This window comes from Macaca fascicularis, chromosome 12 (genome assembly GCF_037993035.2).
Source record: "Macaca fascicularis isolate 582-1 chromosome 12, T2T-MFA8v1.1".
Lineage (NCBI taxonomy): Eukaryota > Metazoa > Chordata > Mammalia > Primates > Cercopithecidae > Macaca > Macaca fascicularis.
Genome location: NC_088386.1, coordinates 1,282,662 through 1,305,141, shown reverse-complemented (window position 1 = coordinate 1,305,141; position 22,480 = coordinate 1,282,662). Strand labels below are relative to the sequence as shown.

General features: G+C 46.7%; 1 protein-coding gene across 6 annotated transcripts in view; it reads right to left on the bottom strand.

Annotated features, from left to right (window-relative positions):
- ARHGEF4 (Rho guanine nucleotide exchange factor 4) overlaps nt 1-22,480 on the bottom strand; it is a 212,053-nt gene that overhangs the window by 129,470 nt on the left and 60,103 nt on the right. For 3 of the 6 annotated variants that reach the window (XR_012421003.1, XM_005572808.5, XM_045366850.3), the window contains exon 2: nt 4,008-7,484. The exons of 2 other annotated variants lie outside the window; for them this stretch is intronic. Coding sequence is in view for 2 of the 4 variants with exons in the window: in XM_005572808.5 (XP_005572865.3) it covers nt 4,008-7,484 (3,477 nt within the window). In the remaining 2 variants the exon portion in view is untranslated. Of the gene's footprint in view, nt 1-4,007; nt 7,485-22,480 lie in introns of those variants that run through there. One more of the 6 variants, XM_074008714.1, reaches the window with a different exon arrangement.

The window sequence follows — 22,480 nt, the reverse complement described above, 5'->3', positions numbered from 1 at the left end:
GTCGCCTAAGCTGGAGTACAGTGGCGCAATCTCGGCTCACTGCAAGCTCCGCCTCCTGGGTTCACGCCATTCTCCTGCCTCAGCTGGGACTACAGGCGCCTGCCACCATGCCCGGCTAATTTTTTGTATTTTCAGTAGAGATGGGATTTCACCGTGTTAGCCAGGATGGTCTCGATCTCCTGATCTCGTGATCCACTGGCCTTGGCCTCCCAAAGTGCTGGGATGACAGGCGTGAGCCACAGCACCCAGTGCACAGGATGATTCTTAATTAGAGCAGGGGAAGGCAGACACCAAATAGACTGAGTAAGGTTTAAAGGAATGTGTAAGGTTTTGATTATATAAACCTCGAAACGGGCAAGCCCCCACACCCATGGTAATAAAGTAGTAACACGATAATGAAATGCAAGTGAACACCCTGAGATGGGGCACAGTGGGTAGCGAAGGGAGGTGGCAGGAAGCGGGCGGGGGGGGCGGGGATGTGGTGTTTCATGACCTGGTGGAGGTCATCCGGTGTGTGTTGACAATATATATCTACACGTTTATGCATTATGCTGTTCTGTAAGACGTCTCTATTTCTCGACCTTGAAAAGCTTTAAAGAAACTGCAGGATGTAAAATCACAGAAAATTAAGATCTCTATACACGATAATATCACAGCTATGTTAAATATATAAAACTTGTTTGTGGAAGAAATCTAGAAGTAAACAACAAAATATTAAGAATGGTTGTTTTAAAAGATTGGGATAAGAGACCTGCTGCTCCTTAATACCGTTGTGCAGGGAAGAAGTGGGAATAACTGACTGAATTTCTTGCAAATTACTCTGATCATCAGATCCTGCTCTCCCAGGAATGCCCACAAGATGGCGCAGTCATTTCTACACGGGGAGTTTCATATTCCACCACCATCCAGGGTTCTACCAGACAGAGGGAGCCTTTCCCAGCTTTGCTTGCCTTCTCGTGCTGTTCTGTCTGTGGTCTGATGCGCAGTGTACTAGGCCTTCCTCTTCTCCAGTAAGGAGTGAAACGGAAAGAGGAATAGGAGCTCAATTTATCGGACACCCGCTTCACGCCTGGCCCTTTGCTGGATACTTTCTACTTATCATCTCAATCACTGTTTGTTAAAACGCAACCAGGGCAACAAGGTGAGACTCCATCACTACAAAAAATTAAAAAATTATCTGGGTGTGGTGGCGCATGTCTGGGGGCTCAGCAACTTGGGAGGCTGAGGCAGGAAGATTGCTTGAGCCTGGGAGATCCAGACTGAGCGAGCTGTGATCTTGTCACCACATTCCAGCCTGGGAGACACAGCAAGACCCTGAATCAAACCAAATAAACAAAAAACAAACAGAAAGGCACACACACACAAAAAAACCCCAACAAACCAAGCAGGCTGTCCAGGTGTGTGCCTGAGGCCCCATGCACCTGCTCCATCCTATGCACAATGTCAAGTGAGCACAGGGACCACTTCCAGGAATATCTGCCTTCCAGTATGTGCTTCTGCACCATGTATGTGTGTGCATGTGTGTGTATACAGTGTGTATACATAGACACACACGGACATATATATATATATATATATATATATATATATCTCACCTTTTTTTTTTTTTTTTTTGAGACGGAGTCTTGCTTTGTTACCCAGGCTGGAGTGCAGTGGCACGGCTCACTGCAACCTTTGCCTCCCGGATTCAAGTGATTCTCCTGCCTTAGCCTCCCAAGTAGCTGGGATTACAGGCACCCACCACCAGGCACAGCTAATTTTTGTATTTTTAGTAGAGACGGGGTTTCACCATGTTGGCCAGGCTGGTCTCGAACTCCTGACCTCAGGTGATCTGCTTACTTCGGCCTCCCAAAGTGCTGAGATTACAGGCGTGAGCCACCGCGCCTGGCTTATATCACCATTAAATCAGGCTTGTTAATTCAAATACTGTAAAATCTTCTTTTGACTACTTGATTTAACTCTGAGTTGCCTAACACTAAAATGTCTTTTTACTTTTAAATCAAGTTCTCTATGTATTTTCAGGTGATAGAAAATATAAAAGGGCAATAAGCAACGAAGTTGCAGGGGTGTGAGAAAATGGGCACTCAGATACTGCTGTTGAGCGTCGATCGCCAGTCATTTCAGAAGTAATCTGGAAGCTATTAAAATACCCCTACCCTTTGTGCAATCCCACTTTTATATCCGACAGAAATAAAAGCATCCATATCTAAGGACACGTGCTCAAGGGTGCTGCCGCAGCATTATTTATAAAGACCCCAAACTACAGATTACCTCAGCGCCAATCAGTAGAAGAACCGTTAAAGGAAATACAGCATGGTCCTACCCTGAACTATTATGCAACTTCCAAACACAGCCACGAATATGAGGCGCCGGAGGGCTGTACCTGCCGTATTAAGCAAGCAAGCAAGGCGCAGAGCAATGTGTATGTCTGACCACGCGGTGTAACTCCCCCTCCCCAAACTGCCCCATAAACCCTGTGTGAGAACACGATGAAAGATGAGACACCTTAGTATACAGCAGTGTTTCCTTGCATGGAGTGGGATTAGCGGGTTTTGGGGAGAGGCCTTTTCCTTTCTACATCTGTATTGTTTGGCGTTGTTTTTAAACTTTAGTAGTAACAGTAATGAAAAAAGGACCCCCCAAAAAACAAAACAAAACAAAACAAAAAAGTCCTTTCATGTTTAACAGCCTACAGATGCAGAAACAGGCTGAGGAGGTGAAGCCGTTTCCTGCTGGTAGTGATCCTATTTGAATGTATGCTGTCCACTCAGCTTTGTCGGATGCTCTGCTGGGAAACCCCTTCTCGCCCAGCTCCGCCCCTCTTAGCCTGGCCTGGAGGCGCTCTACCAGCACCTCATATGTCAGCTTCCCATCCGTGCAGCCCATGAGTGGCTGACATCTGCCTGCAGGCAGAGGGGAGTGCCCCAGAGGCCACCGTGCCACCGCGTGGGGCGGCTGTCGCTTGTGCTCCCCGGCTCTGGCCGTGCAGGAGACGTGACATCTCTTGGTCTAAAGAAGTGAAGGGAGCCTTGCTTTTTACTTTTCGCGGTCTCCAGGGCACTGTCTTTCTGGAATTTCCAGAAAAGCTCCCTCATTCCAAGGGCAGCTGGGATGAGAAATCCCACCCTTGTCTGCTCCTTCCTGTGCCTGACCCTGCTAACCTATCCCGGACAGAAGGGGTCACTTTGGGGAAGAGACCATCTTACTGCACTAAACATTTCAGAAGCACCAACAATTCCTGTCTCTTTATACGAAATAAGTTCAGCTGGATCAAATTCTAAATACGATAAAATACAAGCCATTAAAGTACTAGAAGACAACATGGGGAATTTTTTTAAAATGCCACAGTGGAGAAGGACTAGGTTTAACACAAAAGCCTACACAGACCATTCAGTAGAAAATGGTCAGTGCCGGATGAGGCGGGTGGATCACGAGGTCAGGAGATCAAAACCAGCCTGGCCAACATGGTGAAACCCCGTCTCTACTAAAAATACAAAAATTAGCCGGGCGTGGTGGTGGGCGCCTGTAGTCCAAGCTACTCCTGAGGCTGAGGCAGAGAATTGCTTGAACCCGGGAGGCAGAGGTTACAGTGAGCCGAGATGGAGCGACTGCACTCCAGCCTTGGCGACAGGGCGGGACTCTGTCTCAAAAAAAAAAAAAAAAAGAAAGAAAGAAAGAAAAGAAAGAAAGAAAAGAAAATGGGCAGTGCCTAGGGAGCCGGCAGTTCATACAAAAGAAAATTCAAATGGCTTGAAATTAAAGAAAAACACAAAATGAAATGATGAAATGCCAATTCCGGCTTGTTAGCTTGGTAACGTTCAAGAAGCTGGTCACACGCTGTGTTCACTAGGGGAGGGGGCTGTTGGGGGGACTGGGAGTGTAATGGGGACAATTTTGGCCTGGCCTTCCTACTTGAATCTCCCCTCACTTAGGACGATTCCCGCCTGCTCCCCTCCTCCTCTTGCCTGAGGAGCTCAGGAAAGGCTTGGTGCGATTCAGATACTCACCTCATTCCCAGGAAGGTCCCTGAGCCAGGGCGCTGTGCCCAAGCCGCGTGGACCCGGGCCTCCTTCCCTGCCCTCTTCCTTCTGCTCATCCTGGTTTAGCGTCTGCAGAGAAAGCAGGAGACTGGTCCGGCCCTTGGGAATCTTGGGTCTTTCAGGGTCCCCTGAACTGCTGTCCACGTAGCTGTAGCTTCCAAGAGAAACCATGGAGACGGCGCTACCCCTCCCGGGGTAGTGGGGACCCGTCCGCTGAGCATTAGGCCTGGGACTCAGGGGTTTGGGGCTCGTGGGTCTGCAGGGCGTCCCGGGGTTTTCATATGCCAGGTAGCTGGCAGAGCTGGAAGGCAGGGTGTGCGCAATGCCAGCCTGCTGGGCCCGAGGGCTGCCGGGGGACACCAGCCAGGACTTTTCAGGAAAGATACCTGAAGGTAGGTACCTACCGCCTTCCCGGGCGGCTGTGCACTTGATGGTCGGTTCACTTTTCCTCCTGCGTTCTGGAGAAACTAAACTGGGGGGCAAAGGTGTGGGGGCAAGTGGGGGTGCCCAGTGATCGCTAAAAACATAGCCCTCTTTGTCCCCCGCCCGTTCCTCACAGTGGCTGTCGGTCTCTGCCGGGGAAAGAATTCCGGGTCCTAGCAGCGGTCTCACTAGGGCGGGCTTTTTGGGGCTTTCGGTGTCTTTGCTTTTCAGAAAGGCCCGCCAGGAACCCTGGCGCAGCCTGCTCTTCTCCTTCTCGCCCTTGGGAGAACCTGGGGAACGTTCCTGGGTGTTCTCTTTCTCTACAACGATTGACTCAAAAAAGCTTGAAAAGGTCTTATGAGCCAAGGCTAACCTTGCCCTGAGCTTTTTCTCCGTTGTTTTGAGTCTCTTTGCGTTACAGCTCTCAGAGGAAGGCCCTCGCCTACCAAGGTCCCCTGCGGTCCCCATGTGCCCAGTCCCTGCCGGCCCTGCGGTCCCGTCGCCTGCAGCCTGCGGGGCAAACTCGGGCCAGGCGCTGGCGTCCCCGTGGTGCAGAGGCGGCGGGTCCCAGCGGGCCGCCCGGGGCGGATTCTCCGGGGGGAGCCCCTCGGGGCCTGAAAGACCCCCGCCGCGGCCCTCGGTGGTCGGGGCCGGGTCCCCTCCTGGGCTCTCAGCGGCCAAGGGCCTGCCCTTCCTGAAGGAGGTCACCTTGGAAAACGTGGGGCGCTTCCCAGGTTCCTGCACGGCCTTGCGAAGCCCGCGTGGCGGCTGGGGCGGCTCCAAGGCAGGGATACGCGGGCGCTGGCCCGGGGCTGCTGCAGCGCCGCCCTCCGGGGCCTCCCCGGCGCCACGCTCCCCGGGCCCGGGGCTCTGGCTCTCCCCACGCAGTGTCTCTCCCGGGGGCGCCGCTGTGCTCGGCTTCTCCACCAAAGCAGCTCGGGGAACCAGCACGCTCCCGAGCTCTGCGGCCTGGGCCACGGGCTGAAGCAGCTCACACTCTTTACCGGCTGGTGTTTTCCCCGTAGCGGGAGACTCACAGGCGGTCTCGCCAGTGCTCGGGGGAGATTCCGGTCTTTCCTCAGGAAAGCGAGGGGGCAGTGCTTCTGGAACAGGCCTCGCATTGCTCCTGGCGGCCTGAAGACCTTTCTGCTCCACAGCCACAATGATGAGGGCGCCCCTGCCCCTGGAGGCCTCACCGCCTGCTTTGGGCTCCAGCTGCCGGCCCACGGCACCCCCAGGCCCCTGTTCACCCTCCTCAGCCCCAGGGCCGCAGTGAGACACCGTGGCTGCCTTGAATTCTGAAAGACCTTGCAAAGCCTGTTCCCTGAAATTGGGGTCTAGAAACATGGCCTCTTCGGCTGCCTTTGAAGTGTCTATTGCGCTTGACTTCTGGGTGGTCTCAGGGGCATCTGAACTGTCACTCACTTCCAAGCAGCCCATTGAGTCTCCACTCCACACCTGGGTCCCCTGACTGCTAGGCTGCCGTGGGAACTTGGCCCTGGTAGGTGGCTTGCTTTCCACGCCGAGCACATACTTTGATGTGAAATTACTGGTTTGGTTTCCTGCCTCGACAGAAATGCCCCAGAGGTGCTTCTGTGTCTGTCTCTCAGCAGCAGCTCTTGGTGCGAGTTGGGTGCCTTGGGGTTCCTGGGTTCTGCTTTCTGGGCTTTGCTCCGACTTGTACTCAGCAGGCTCAGGCACTTCCTCCGCACTGAGCTTCACTAACTCTGACGTGAGGCATGAAGCCACCAGACATGACCTGGATTCCTGTCTTAACTGGTTTTCCCCCAGGAGATCTGCAGAAGGAGTGTCCTGAAAGGCCCTTTGCAAGCGAAACCCATCGGGCTTGCAGGGACCCTGCAGATGCGGAGCCCCACTTTGAAAAGCAGGAAGCGGGCCAGCCAGCGGGGTGGGTGTAGGGGAAAGGGCGTTTTGTGTTCTTGGATCTCGTTCATTTTCTTCCCCTTCCTTCACAGGGGTGCCAGACTTCACAACATTCGGTCCCATGGGATCCTCGGGGCACTCTGAGGAAAACCCTGCTATGGAATGGGCCCTGACCGGTGCCCTCATGTGCCCACAGTCGTGTATGGGGGATGCCCTATTCTTGTCACCAATAGTTTCTGGGGCACTATGATGACGCTTGGTGTGTAGAAGGCAAGATGTTCTCAAAGGAGGCTGGCAGGGAACATCCAAGTGGGGCTGGGACCAGAGCAGTTCTGTGTCCCCTGCAAGGCTTAGAGTACTTTCCCTTTTTGTCCTGGTCCCCAGAGGGGCTGTGCTGTCCACTGGGTCTCTGCTAAGTGGCACAAGTGCCCTGGCCCTGTTGTGGATATGTGGCCAACTCCGACCCAGTTCACAGCACCAGAGAAGGAAGGGCCAGACCACTGGGATGCCCAGATAGCCCTCAGACCTGGATTTCTGAAGAGAGACAGCGGAGAGCCCTCTGAGGTCTTGAATAGCCACCCCCCGTTCTGGCTCCGGACCGCTGCTGTCTGTGGCCCTCTGTAAGCAGCACCCTGTGTGTCGGGGAGCCCCTGCCAGCAAAGCCTCTCGCTCCAGGCTCGTCGCGCAGTCCCAGAGGTGTCCTGCCTCCTGTTCTCCAGCAACGGTGGCAAAGGCTCGCCACCCATTTTTGCAAGAGTCGTCCTTTAAGCCAGGGGACAAACCGAGTTCTTCCTTTGCATGAAGCCGAGGAACACTGGTCAAATGCTGCTCTTGAGGGGGTCCAGTTGCTGAGACATCAGGGTATTCCCAAGGCACTTCTGTGTCTACAGGGGTACCTCTCAGAGGGTGGAAGACTCCCCTCGGGAGGTCCCCAGACAAGGACTCTGTGTCGGAGGCACTTTCAAAGGGGTCAGTTTTTGTGTCTGATCCAGTTTCACTCTGCTGGGACAGTGTTTCAGAATCATCGCGGTCTGTCTGCCGGCTCCATCCCTGCTCCACTTGTTCCACAGGGGATGTGGGGAGCTGGTTATCTTCAATCTCACCTTCACCTGGCAGGTGTGCACCTGGCTCTGGAGTCTGGGAGGGCAAGAAGAGAGGAGTCAGAGACAAGGCCTGAGGACATCTGTGCACATGTTTACACCGTGCCTGCCTTGGCCAGAAGGAGGAAGGCTCAGAAACGGCTCATCAGTTCCCCAGGTGCCCCTAGGAAAGGAGGTAAGTATGAAGGGTTGCCTTGTATCAACACGGAAAACAAGTGATGAGGCCAAACCCAATCAGCAGGGAGAAAAGGCAGCACATTCTTAAAACAACCCCATTAAAAATCAGAACAGGACCAACGCGCATGTGGGTTTATGTAGGTATAAATACGTTGCATAAGTCATGGCGAAAAGCATACCTCTGCCTAACATTTTCAGCAAGAAGAAACAAATTAATATGTTTGCATTGTTCGTTCTTCTGTAACCAACTGGTTTAAAGTCGATGCCCTTGCATGGAAGAAGTGTTTTCTGAGTTTGGTTTGTTAGAGCAAAAAAACCCAAAAAGAACGGCAACAACAAAAACGAGAATGATTGAAGTTGCAAACACATTTTGGGATGTTATAAAGCTTTGAAGACAAGAAGAAAAATAGAGAACTGCAAGTATTTCCCTCTCTCGTTACACATTTCTTAAACTACTTATTGAGATATACATTTTCAAGCATCCATTTAAAACGCACAGATCTATGAGATTTGAAAACTGTGTACATTCCTGTAACTACCATCATGATAAAAATCTAGACTGTTGCCATTTCCCCAAAAAGCCCCTGCCCTCCCCAGTCAATCCCTGCTTCCCTCCACCTCCTCACAATGACCTGCTTTCTGCCACACAGTCTTGCTTTGTCTTTTCTGGAGTTTCAGAAAAACAAATTACACAGTAGCCACCCTTATCCACAGGGGATATGTTCCAAGACCCCCAGCGGATGCCTGAACCACTCCCCCCAGTACCGAACCCTATCTGTATTGTTTCTTCCTCTACATGCATACCTATGACAAAGTATAAGCTACAAATTAGGCACAGTAAAAAATTAACAAAATAGAACAATTCTAACAATAGACTGTAACAAAAGTTATGTGAAGTGGTCTTTCTCTCTCAAAATATCTCATTGCACTGTACTCACCTATTTTCGGACTACAGTTGACCTCAGGTAACTGAAACCTTGGATGAGGGGGGACTATTGCATGTTCTTTTGGGTGTGGCTTCCTTCCCTTAGGCATCATGGCTGTAGCATGTCTCAGTGCATACAATGACTTGAACTCTGACCAACTGCTGTGCACACCAATCGATGCACAAACTCCCCAAAGCTCCCCCAGGCCCAGAGCTGGCCAAGCACTCAGCCCCATTTCTTACGAAGGCTACTTGACATAAGCTTTGTACAGAAGCCATTCACCCCACCGGCCCCTCCCAGGCATGGTTTCCCAGGACTTGTCATAAGAGCGTTCTCAAAGTAAAATGGCTTTTAATTCTTAACTGAGAGAAGGAAAACACACACACACCCAAAGTGAGGCTTTTAAGGGGCAGGGTAGGACATGAGGAATAACATGATCCTGCAGTTCCAAGTAAGTTGCAAAGCAGAAGGCGTTTGGAATAGAAAAGGAAACATTAAAAATCAAACCATTTGGGAAGGAGGGCTGTGTGGTGGTTACAGGATGTCCCAGAGGAGAGAAGTGAAGGAACCAGGGGTCTGTTGCAGGAACTGTCTCCGGCCGCTGCCTCCGTGGGGCCAGGCGCCCCGACTGTATGGCAAGGCCAGACGCTTTCAGCATGCCTACCTCCCACGGCAAGGAGAGGACCAGAGCATGCCCGGACAAGCACAGAGAACTGTGCAACTGCAAGTGGGTGCTGTCATTAACCATTGAACTGAGAAGGTTGCTAAGGCTGGGCAGGGTGCTCAGCTCAGTGACGCCTGGCCTGCAGGGCACCCGCGGCCCTTCATCTCACCAAACTGGCTAAGAAACCAAGAACTCATCTAAGGGACACTGGAGCCATCCTCAGCATCGACATAGCTTGGTGTCACCTTCCAGACTCATGTAGGCATCACTGCTTACATGCGCAGACACAGAGAATCCCAGGTCCCAAGTCCCAAGTGACTAACGATCAGGACCCTGGCGACTAGAATGCCAGTCGGCTCGTTTCTGCCCTCCTTGCCCAGCATCACTGCCCAGGACACTACCTGTGAGGCAGGGGCTGGTGTCTTGCGCTGGGTGGAGGGTTCAGCCTTTGTCTGAGTTCCAGGTATTTTGGCAAGAGGCCTCCCTCAGTCTCAATGAAAACAAAAGCCTTTGGGGGAAAAAAAATCTAAGGTAACTCTTCCAGGTGACAGAGCTGGTGCAGTCTGAACAGCTGCATTGGAAGAGCAGGTTTGATTGATTGAAGTGTACAGATACTGAAATTCAATGAGTACATTAAAAACCACATTTGATTTGACTGAGTATTAGATTCTAATCTTATAAAGACAGACTTTCTTCCTGAGTTGATTCAGGAGTGATCCCCACATAATTTCTCAGCATAAAGTGATGTAAGTCCAGGGTTATGTCCTGGGAATGGCCTGGGGCTGGAATCTGGAGCAAACAAGTATTCTTTCTGTGGAGGCTCAGGGTTTTTACAGGGGTGGGAGTGGGTTACATTTGAAAGTCTGAAGCAGGCAGGCTCCATTTGGCCACAGGCCTGGCACTTCCTGACTGTCTTATTCTATAACTAGATGAGGCTTTAGGGCAAGATGTTGAGCCTGTCTCCCGTAAGAAACAGCTGCAGTGAGTGTTCCACAGCGGGGTAAACTGCTGACTACCAGCCCACCAGGAGGGGAGGATGGTGTTGACGGGCAGGCCCCACATCCCACCTCCTCCTTCTGACCTCACCGCTTCCCTGCCCGCTACCCCGACATTGGCCGACACCTCCAGTGGAGCTAGCCTCTCCTGGGCTCTCCTCTGCCCTCTGCAAACTCCTCAGTAACATGGCTTACATTTAATCTGCACGCTTCCTTATGGCTCATTCACTTTTTAGAGAATATTAGTATGTGAGGACACAGTGTCCCTTCTAAAAACCACTAGGTTTAATCGGTGGTATGTCCATTATCTTGACAATTCTAATTTTTTAAATAACCTCATTATAATTTCCTCTTTGGCCTGTGGCTTAGAAGTATGTTAGTTATCTTTTTGTTTCTGATTTCTATGTAATGACACTGTCATCAAACAGTCGTCTGTGTGATACTGATTTTTTGAAGTACACGGTCCTACGCTGGAGATGAGCCATGGCTGTTGGAAAGGATGGTGAATTCTCTAATGGGTCGGTGCAGTGTTAAGGGATCATTAGATCAGCCTTGTTGACTGGTTAAATCCTCAGTAGTCTTACTAGTTTTTCCTCTGTGATTAGGAGAAGTGTGTGGAAACCTCCCACTATCCTAGTGGATTTGTCAAGTTCCTCTTTTAATTGTTACAGTTCAGCCTTATGTGAGCAGGTGCATAAACAAGTTCAGAATCGTTCCTGTGAGTCGCTTCTTTATTACCAATGGTAATAAAGGCTTTTACTTTCTTATCCCTAAGAAAGACTTTTCCTTTAAAGGCCATCCTCTGATATTAATACACCCACACTGGCATTCTTTTGGTTAGTCTTTGCCAGCCATGTATTTTATCCATTCTTTTATTTTCAATCTCTCAATGTTCCTTAGGTGTGCTTTTCATAACCAACATATAGCTGGACTTTCCAAATTCAATCTTTCTTATTATTACACCTTTTTTTATTATTATACCTTAAGTTCTGAGGATACATGTGCAGAATGGGCAGTTTTGTTCCATAGGTATACACATGCCATGGCGGTTTGCTGCACCCATCAACCCGTCATCTACATTAGGTATTTCTCCTAATGCTATCCCTTCTGTAGTCCCCCACCGACTCCCCCAAAGGCCCTGCTTTCAGTCACTTTTTTTTTGAGACAGAGTCTCTCTTTGTTACCCAGGCTGGAGTGCAGTGGCGTGATCTAGGCTCACTGCAAACTCCGCCTCCTGGGTTTACTTACGCCATTCTCCTGCCTCAGCCTCCCGAGAAGCTGGGACTATAGGCACCTGCCATCACACCTGGCTAATTTTTTGTATTTTTAGTAGAGACGGGGTTTCACCGTGTTAGACAGGATGGTCTCGATCTCCTGACCTCGTGGTCCAGCTGCCTCGGCTTCCCAAAGTGCTGGGATGACAGGTGTGAGCCACCGCGCTCAGCCTCAGTCACTTTTTTTTTTTTAATTATACTTTAAGTTGTAGGGTACATGTGCATAACGTGCAGGTTTGTTACATATGTATACTTGTGCCATGCTGGTGTGCTGCACCCATCAACTCGTCAGCACCCATCAACTCGTCATTTACATCAGGTATAACTCCCAATGCAATCTCTCCCCCCTTCCCCCTCCCCATAATAGGCCCCGGTGTGTGACGTTCCCCTTCCCGAGTCCAAGTGTTCTCATTGTTCAGTTCCCACCTATGAGTGAGAACATGCAGTGTTTGGTTTTCTGTTCTTGCCATGGTTTGCTGAGAATGATGGTTTCCAGCTGCATCCATGTCCCTACAAAGGACATAAACTCATCCTTTTTTATGGCTGCATAGTATTCCATGGTGTATATGTGCCACATTTTCTTAATCCAGTCTGTCACTGATGGACATTTGGGTTGATACCAAGTCTTTGCTATTGTGAATAGTGCCACAATGAACATACGTGTACATGTGGCTTTATAGCAGCATGATTTATAATCCTTTGGGTATATACCCAGTAATGGGATGGCTGGGTCATATGGTACTTCTAGTTCTAGATCCTTGAGGAATCGCCATACTGTTTTCCATAATGGTTGAACTAGTTTACAGTCCCACCAACAGTGTAAAAGTGTTCCTATTTCTCCACATCCTCTCCAGCACCTGTTGTTTCCTGACTTTTTAATGATCGCCATTTGAACTGGTGTGAGATGGTATCTCATTGTGGTTTTGATTTGCATTTCTCTGATGGCCAGTGATGATGAGCATTTTTTCATGTGTCTGTTGGCTGTATGCATGTCTTCTTTTGAGAAATGTCTGTTCATATCCTTTGCCCACTTTTCGATGGGGTTATTTTTTTCTTGTAAATTTGTTTGAGTTCTTTGTAGGTTCTGGATATTAGCCCTTTGTCTGATGAGTAGATTGCAAAACTTTTCTCCCATTCTGTAGGTTGCCTGTTCACTCTGATGGTAGTTTCTTTTGCTGTGCAGAAGCTCTTGAGTTTAATTAGATCCCATTTGTCAATTTTGGCTTTTGTTGCCATTGCTTTTGGTGTTTTAGACATGAAGTCCTTGCCCATGCCTATGTCCTGAATGGTATTACCTAGGTTTTCTTCTAGGGTTTTTATGGTATTAGGTCTAACATTTAAGTCTCTAATCCATCTTGAATTAATTTTCGTATAAGGAGTAAGGAAAGGATCCAGTTTCAGCTTTCTACTTATGGCTAGCCAATTTTCCCAGCACCATTTATTAAATAGGGAATCCTTTCCCCATTTCTTGTTTTTCTCAGGTTTATCAAAGATCAGATGGCTGTAGATGTGTAGTATTATTATTTCTGAGGACTCTGTTCTGTTCCATTGGTCTATATCTCTGTTTTGGTACCAGTACCATGCTGTTTTGGTTACTGTAGCCTTGTAGTATAGTTTGAAGTCAGGTAGCATGATGCCTCCAGGTTTGTTCTTTTGACTTAGGATTGTCTTGGAGATGCGGGCTCTTTTTTGGTCCCATATGAACTTTAAAGCAGTTTTTTCCAATTCTGTGAAGAAACATATTGGTAGCTTGATGGGGATGGCATTGAATCTATAAATTACCTTGGGCAGTATGGCCATTTTCACAATATTGATTCTTCCTATCCACGAGCATGGTATGTTCTTCCATTTGTTTATGTCCTCTTTTATTTCATTGAGCAGTGGTTTGTAGTTCTCCTTGAAGAGGTCCTTTACTTCTCTTGTAAGTTGGATTCCTAGGTATTTTATTCTCTTTGAAGCAATTGTGAATGGAAGTTCATTCATGATTTGGCTCTCTGTCTGTTACTGGTGTATAAGAATGCTTGTGATTTTTGCACATTAATTTTGTATCCTGAGACTTTGCTGAAGTTGCTTATCAGCTTAAGGAGATTTTGGGCTGAGACAATGGGGTTTTCTAAATATACAAGCATGTCATCTGCAAACAGGGACAGTTTGACTTCTTCTTTTCCTAACTGAATACCCTTTATTTCTTTCTCTTGCCTGATTGCCCTAGCCAGAACTTCCAACACTATGTTGAATAGGAGTGGTGAGAGAGGGCATCCCTGTCTTGTGCCAGTTTTCAAAGGGAAAGCTTCCAGTTTTTGCCCATTCAGTATGATATTGGCTGTGGGTTGTCATAAATAGCTCTTATCATTTTGAGATACGTTCCATCAATACCGAATTTATTGAGAGTTTTTAGCATGAAGGGCTGTTGAATTTTGTCGAAGGCCTTTTCTGCATCTATTGAGATAATCATGTGGTTTTTGTCTTTGGTTCTGTTTATATGTTGGACTACGTTTATTGATTTGCATATGTTGAACCAGCCTTGCATCCCAGGGATGAAGCCAACTTGATCATGGTGGATAAGCTTTTTGATGTGCTGCTGGATCCGGTTTGCCAGTATTTTGAGGATTTTTGCATTGATGTTCATCAGGTATGTTGGTATAAAATTCTCTTTTTTTATTGTGTCTCTGCCAGGCTTTGGTATCAGGATGATGTTGGCCTCATAAAATGAGTTAGGGAGGATTCCCTCTTTTTCTTTTTTTTTTTTTTTTTTGAGACGGAGTCTCGCTCTGTCGCCCAGGCTGGAGTGCAGTGGCGCGATCTCGGCTCACTGCAAGCTCCGCCTCCCGGGTTCACGCCATTCTCCTGCCTCAGCCTCCTGAGTAGCTGGGACTACAGGCGCCCACAACCGCGCCTGGCTAATTTTTTGTATTTTTAGTAGAGACGGGGTTTCACCGTGGTCTCGATCTCCTGACCTTGTGATCCACCCGCCTCGGCCTCCCAAAGTGCTGGGATTACAGGCGTGAGCCACCGCGCCCGGCTGATTCCCTCTTTTTCTATTGACTGGAATAGTTTCAGAAGGAATGGTACCAGCTCCTCCTTGTACCTCTGGTAGAATTCAGCTGTGAATCCATCTGGTCCTGGACTTTTTTTGGTTGGGCCTCAGTCACTTTTAACCAGCGTGTGGCTCGTGAGCATTTCTGTGATTGCCACTCTCTCTGGGGTTCTACCTCCCACTGAATTCCATACTTTTTGAACTCTCCCTTCTTTTCTTGTCCTGGGAATTACTTGTGTGTGTGTGAACTCAACTAAAGCTTGTTTAGGATGACATGTTTTACTTATAGGTTTAGCTTTTGTTGTGAGGAGCTTCTTGGGAAATGTGTAGTGTGCTGTGATTCTGGAATCAGAAGTTCTGGACACTGCTCCCGCAGTCGGGCCGCCACCCTGCCGAGCCCTGAATTAGCCAGCAGAGGAGCCCATGACACTGCCAAATTCAAGGTTCTTTGTTTTCTTTTGTTTTTATTACTATTTACTTTTTTACAACTTTACTGATGTATAACTGTCATAAAAAAACCACATATATTTCAAGCGTACAAATAAAGTTTTGACACACATCTGTGAAACCATGACCACCATCAATATGATGACCATTGATCTCTTTCCCTTCTGCCTCTCCTCACTCCTCCCTCAGCACCCTCTCCTTCCCCAGGCAACCTTTATCTGCTTTTTGCCTTTTCTAGAATTTCATATAAATGGACCTATGCCATATGTATTTTTTGTATCTGGCCTTTCCCACTTGGCATGATTATTCTGAAATGCACCCGTGTTGTTCCGTGTGTCAGGAATCCATTCCTTCTATTGCTGACCTGTGTTCCACAGTACGGCTATAAGGCAATTTGTTATCTCTTCACCTGCTGATGGACATTTGGGTTGTTCCCAATTTCCGGCTTCTCACAGAAAGCTGCAGTGAACATCCATGTACAGGTCTTTATACGGACATGAGCTTTCATTTCTCCTGGATACATACCGAGGAGTGGGATGATGCTGTACCAGATACACAGGGTAGGGGCATGCGTTCAACTGCTCAGGAACCTGCTCTCCATTCCCTTCCTCACTCCCCACAATGTCTGAGGTCCCGCTGCTCCACAGCCTCCCCAGCACCTGGTACCACCAACCTTGTTCATGTTACCCCTTCTAGTGACTATGAAGCAGTATCTCCTTGCGATCTGGATGTGCACTTCCCTCAGGGCATATGATGTTGAGCATCTTTTCACATGTCTTTTCCATCTATACATCTTTTTTGGTGATGTGTCTTCACGTCTTTTGCTCATTTTTAAAAACTGGGTTGTGTTCTTACTATTGAGTTTTAAGGCTTCTTTGTATATCTTATATAAGTCTTTTGTCAGATATATGTTTTCCAAATAGTTTCTTCCAGTCTATGGCTTGCCTTTTCGTTTTATTACCAAAGTCTTTTAAAAAGCAAAACGTTTTTATTTTATTTTTTTTTAGATGGAGTCTCACACTGTCGTCCGGGCTGGAGTGCAGTGGCGCAATCTCAGCTCACTGCAAACTCTGCCTCCCAGGTTCAAGTGATTCTCCTGCCTCAGCCTCCCAAGTAGCTGGGATTACAGGCGCCCGCCACCATGCCTGGCTAATTTTTTATATTTTTAGTAGCGACAAGGTTTCACTATGTTGGCCAGGCTGGTCTCAAATTCCTGACCTCGTGATCCGCCCACCTCAGCCTCCCAAAGTGCTGGGATTACAGGCATGAGCCACCGTGCCCGGCCAAAAACGTTTTTATTTTGATGATGCCCAGTTCATTGGTTTTTGTAGGTCAATTTTGTGTGTTGAATTAAACTTTTCCCAACCTAAGGTCACTAAGATTTTTCCTATTGTTTCTCCCAGACTACAGTAGGAAGAATAATGCCAACCCCCCACCACCAACTCTGACAAACATATTCATGCCCTAATCCCTAGAACCTGTGAATGTTACCTTTTATGGCAAAAAGGATTTTGCACATGTGATTATGCAAAGGATCTTGAGGATGAAATTATCCTGGATTGTCTGGATGGCTCCTTACAAAGGAAAACCGAGGCCAGAGAGTCGGCGTAGAAGATGTGACGATAGGAGCAGAAGCTGGAGAGATTCCAGGAAGGGATGAAAGCCGAGGAATGTGGGCAGGAACATGCCCAGGGGCTGGAAAGGCACCCATCCTCTCTAGAGCCTCCAGATGGAACCAGCCCCACGATGCCTGGATTTCAGCCCAGCGAGCTGCGTGCTGGACTTCCTGACCCCCAGAACTGTAAGATGATAGATGCGTGTTGTTTGGAGTCAGAGTTTATGGAAATTTGTTACGGCAGCCACCGGGAACACACAGACCAACATTCTTCTTGACTCCAGTTTATCTCTTTCCTGACACGCTCCTCTTGGGGTTTCAGCAGACCTCTTACCCCCGGTTTTAGTTCCTGGATGGTGGCTTCTGTGTCTCCATTTCTTGGTCTCCCCTGAATGCTGGTGTCATCGTTCTCCTTCCCTTCCCAATTCACTTGCCCTTCCCTGATCAACTCCCCACTCTCACAGTCTCAACTGTGTGGCATGAAGATGACTCCCAAGCCTTTGTAACTTGGAAGGACCATAAGTACATTCTGCTAAGTGAAAGAAGCCAAACTCAAAAGGTTGCATATTGTATGATCCATTTATATGGCATTTTGGAAAAGGCAAAGCTACAGGGATGGTAAACAGATCAAGGGTTTCCAAGGGCTGGGGACTGGGGACTGGGGACTGGAGAATGACTTGACTACTAAAGGGCAACATGAGGGAAATTTTTAAGTCATCAAACTGCTCTGTGGTATAAACTTGCCAAAATCTACTGAACTACACACCACCAGGAGTACATTTTACTGAATACAAATTAAACCCACCCATACCCACACCCACACCAGAACACTGGGGGAACCCAAGATGGACTATAGACTGTGACAAATGACTCCAGCTGTACTCCAAATTAATGATGTAGCCATGCTGACAGGGGTAGGAAATAAAGGAGCTGACCTAAGTGACTTCAGAGAATGATGTGTCGATCGGATACTGAGAGGCTAAAGACAAAAAGGACTTTATACAAACACAGTACTTGAGTTGCTACATTTCTCACCGAGTTCTAGGTTAGCAATCTGAAACTATTTTACATGTTTACCAGGGCTGTTTTGCCATGTTGGCCAGTCTGGTCTCTAAATACCTTGTGGATCATGAGAACCAGGTTTCTTACCATCAGAAAAAGAAGTTACAAATAAAGACTTAAGGCTAGAATGAATCCTGTGGTGTGGGTTGGAGTCGGAGATAACAGATATCAGGTAACTCACACTTAAAAGTACATACATTTTTATATTTGTATACGAATCCATGCACAAATGCTTTCACACACACAGACCAATAGGCAGATAATGAAACATAAATATGTGTATATATATGGATTAATATATGCAACATATGTTTATCTGCCCTGTCTGCTGGGAGAGCTAAAATCAGTGTCACCACAGTGGCTATGAACACACTTCAAACCCAAATCTTGGTTTCTAAATACCATTCTATAAAAGAACCCAGGTTCTCCTGGAAGAAGTGGCTGATGCCAGGACTGGGCAAGGGCAAACAGAAGGTGAACCTGGAGCACAGTGTGGTGCCAAAAAATACAGAAGTGTTCAAGAACTAAAAATAAGGATGGGAGCTCCTGAAGGGCACAGAAGCCAACTGAAAAGAGCTCTTGACAGCTAGTAAGTGAACAGTCTGGGTAACAGCATAAATAACCATAGGATTGGATTATAATCCAAAGAATAAAGTAATTGTCTATAAACCCATACTGATACAAATAAGTGACTGAATACAGTAGTCCCCCCTTATCTGTGGGGGATGTGTTCCAAGACCCCCAGTGAGTGCCTGAAACTGCAGATAATATTGAATCCTATATACACTATATTTCCTGTACATACATATATACCTATGATAAAGTTTAATTTATAGATTAGGTACAGTAAGACATTAATAAAATAACTAGTGATAAAGAGTAATTATAATATACTGTAATAACAATTATGTGACTGTGGTCTCTTTCTCTCCCTCTCAAAATATCTTACTGTATTATACTCATCTGTTTTAGGACCAGGGTTGACCTTGGGTGACTGAAACTGCAGAAAATAAAACAGTGGATAAGGGGGTGCTGCTCTAAACGCAAAATGGGGGAGAAAAGAAAACTATTCCTTACAGAAAAATTCCAATTAATAAATATTGAAAAACTGAGGGAAATAGAGAGTCACCATGAGAAATCCACAGTAAGAGTTCCTGCAGGGAAGATGTACTAATGAATGCTAAATTATGATAGTCATTAAAAGGTCATACACTGACCAGGTAATCTCACTTGGGAGATTCTAACTTAAGCAAAGATTCAGCAATGTGACATGTTCATTGAAGTGTTCTTTGCAAGAAAAAAAAAAAAGGATAAATGACTTGTGCTCAACACTAGGAAAATGATTCAGCAAATTAAACTATATACACAAAATGGAAAATTAAACAGCCATTAAAATCTTAATTTATAAGGGTTACTTAGAAAAGAAAATATAGAATGTGTGATATATAATTTTGTGTATTCTGTAATTAAAGAGCATTTACAGCAATATTAAAAAACATTGAAATAGGCCGGGCATGGTGACTCAAGCCTGTAATCCCAGCACTTTGGGAGGCTGAGATGGGGGGATCACGAGGTCAGGAGATCGAGACCATCCTGGCCAACATGGTAAAACCCCGTCTCTACTAAAAAATACAAAAAAAAAAAAAAAAAAAAAACTAGCTGGGCGAGGTGGCGGGCGCCTGTAGTCCCAGCTACTCGGGAGGCTGAGGCAGGAGAATGGCGTAAAACCCGGAGGCGGAGCTTGCAGTGAGCTGAGATCCGGCCACTGCACTCCAGCCTGGGTGACAGAGCGAGACTCCATCTCAAAACAAAAACAAACAAACAAAAAAAAACATTGAAATAAAGAAACAATAAATAAAATTTTTTATTTGTTTGAGACAGAGTCTTGCTCTGTTGCCTAGGCTGGAGTGCAGTGGCGTGATCTCAGCTCACTGCAACCTCTGCCTCCCACGTTCAAGCGATTCTCATGCCTCAGCCTCCCCAGTAGCTGGAATTACAGGCAAGTGCCACCACACCTGGCTAATGTTTGTATTTTTAGTAGAGACAGGGTTTCGCCATGTTGGCCAGGCTGGTCTCAAATCTTGGCCTCAAGTGATCCACCCACCTTGGCCCCGCAAAGTGCTGGGATTACAGGCATGAGCCACCATGCCTGGCCAGTGTTTTTGTTATAGTCAAAATTGTTCCTCTCCTCTAATTGCCACATAAAGCAGTTAAATTATCTTCACAATTTAAAAATGTTTGGAAAAACGTTGGGCTTCCTTTTGTATATATATAAATTGCAGGTCATTCTGTCAGGAATTCCAACAAACCATCAGCTCCAGAAGGGGCCATGGCAATCACTTCTTTGTAGTCCATACAATGTTTAGGTGCAAGTTCTGATGTACAGAAGGATCTCAATGTTTGGATCCTGATGGTCAGTATTCCTTGCTGTCATATCAAATGGATGGAGTCCTTTTTCCTCTTCAAGTGACAACTTCTATTTCATCAGTGGGGAACCTGCACTTCTAGCCCCACCTGGCAGTAACGAGGCGGTACTCCCCTCCCCTCAGAGCAGGGTCAGAAGAGGCCCACTAAGTCTCAATATTTAAATATAAGGTCCCGAGCCCCATAATGTAACACCCACACTGTGCAGAATAAATAGAAAATTACTCCGTATATTAAGAAGCAGAAAAATCTCTATTTGGATGACAGAAGGCAATCAACAGAGGCCAACACCAAGACAGCAGAGAGATGCACCAGTCAGGACGGCTGTTCCTAAAGCAGCCAGGAATAACACTTGTTGGTGGGGCCGTGGAGAAAAGGGAGCTCTTACACATTGTGGTGAGAATGCAAATGAATTCAGCCCCCATACAGAGCAGTTTGGAGATTTCTCAAACAACTAAAACTAGAACCACCATTTGACCCAGGTATCTCACTGCAGGTTATCTACCCAAAGGAAAATAAATTATTATATCAAAAAGGCACCTGCACTTCTGTGTAGTGCTATTCACAAGAGCAAAGACATGAAATCAACCTAGGTGCCCACCAGTGGTGGAATGGATAAAGAAAATGTGGTACATAAACGCCATGGAGAACTATGCAGCCATAAAAAAGAACAAAATCAAATCCTTTGCAGTACATGGATGGAGCTAGACGCCATGATCCTAAGTGAATTAATGCAGAAACAGAAAACTGAGTATTTCATGTTCTCACTTATAAGTGGGAGCTAAATATTAGGTACACACAGGCACAATCATGAGAATAATAAACATTTGGGGGAGGGGAGCAAGGGTTGAAAACTATCTATTGGGTACCATGTTCGCTACTTGGGCAACAGAATCAGTAGAAGCCCAAACCTCAGCATCATGCAACATGTAACCAATCTGTACATGTATAGCTTGGATCTTAAAAAAAAGTCAGCCGGGTGTGGTGGCTCATGCCTGTAATCCCAGCACTTTGGGAGGCCAAGGCGGGTGGATCACGAGGTCAAGAGATCAAGTGTGGCAGTGGTAGAGACAGATAGAGTGGGAAGCCCACTAGCACTGGGTAGTTGGAGAACAGGCCAGGGAAAGTACTCTCTATCTTCTGGGTCAAGATTCCCTGCTGACCTGCTGACATCACCAACAGAGATCAAAAGAAGGCCCAAGCAGAAGAAAGAAGCCAACCAGGATAGCATTGCAAATGCTCAGAAAACTAAACTGTCACTGGAATTGTAGCCAACAAAATAGACTAGAGCTACATGCTAAATCTAAATAGGGTAAATGCTTGCTATAATATAAGATCTAAATAGGGTCAAGAGTCTTTTAACATAAGATCCAGAATGTCTACACTATAACTAAAAATCACTCGTCACACCCAGAATCATCAAAATCACAACCTGAATGAGAGAAAATAATCCATTGATCCCAACACTGAGAAGAACCAGACAGAACAACCCAACAAAGATTTTGAAGCAGCCACCAGAAAACCGCTTCAATAAGTAATTATCAATACCCTTGAAACAAATGAAAAAATACAAAGCTTCAAAAAAGACATTATAAAAAAGAAGCAAACAGAAATCATAGAATTGAAAAGCATGATGATGGAAACAAAACTGAATGAATGGATTTGACAGCAGAATGGAGGGCATAGAAGACAGAATCAGTGACCTTAAGGACAAGCCAATGATTTCTGAATACGAGAGAGAAAACAGACCGAAAAAAATGATCACAGCCTCAGGGACATTTAAAGCGGAGGAGAAAGGGGGAAGGACTGAAACAGGTACTCAACAAACAGTGGCTGAATTCTCCCAAAATCTGGAAAAAGACATAGACCATAGATTCAAAAAGCTGAATGAACTCTAAATAAGATAAACCCAAAGGAATTCTTGCCAAAATACATCACAATTAAGTTTCTGAAAATTAAAATCAAAGAAAAAAAATATTTAATTCTTTTTTTTTTTTTTTTTTTTTTTAAGACACAGTGTCACTTTGCTGCTCAGGCTGGAGTGGAGTGATGTGAAATTGGCTCACTGTAACCTCCGCCCCCTGGAGTTCAAGTGATTCTCCTGCCTCAGCCTCCCAAGTAGTTGAGATAACCCGGCTGATTTTTGTACTTTTAGTAGAGATGGGGTTTCATCATCTTGGCCAGGCTGGTCTTGAACTCCTGACCTCATGATCCACTCTCCTCGGCCTCCCAAACTGCTGGGATTACAGGGGTGAGCCACCACATCCGGCCAGAAAAACATCATAAAAGCAACCAGAGAGAAACAAGGCATTACCTACCGAGGACCAGCCATTCAAATGACAGCTTTTCTCATCTGAAACCACAAAGGTCAGAAGAAAGTGGTACATTTTTCAAGTGCTGTAAAAAGAACAT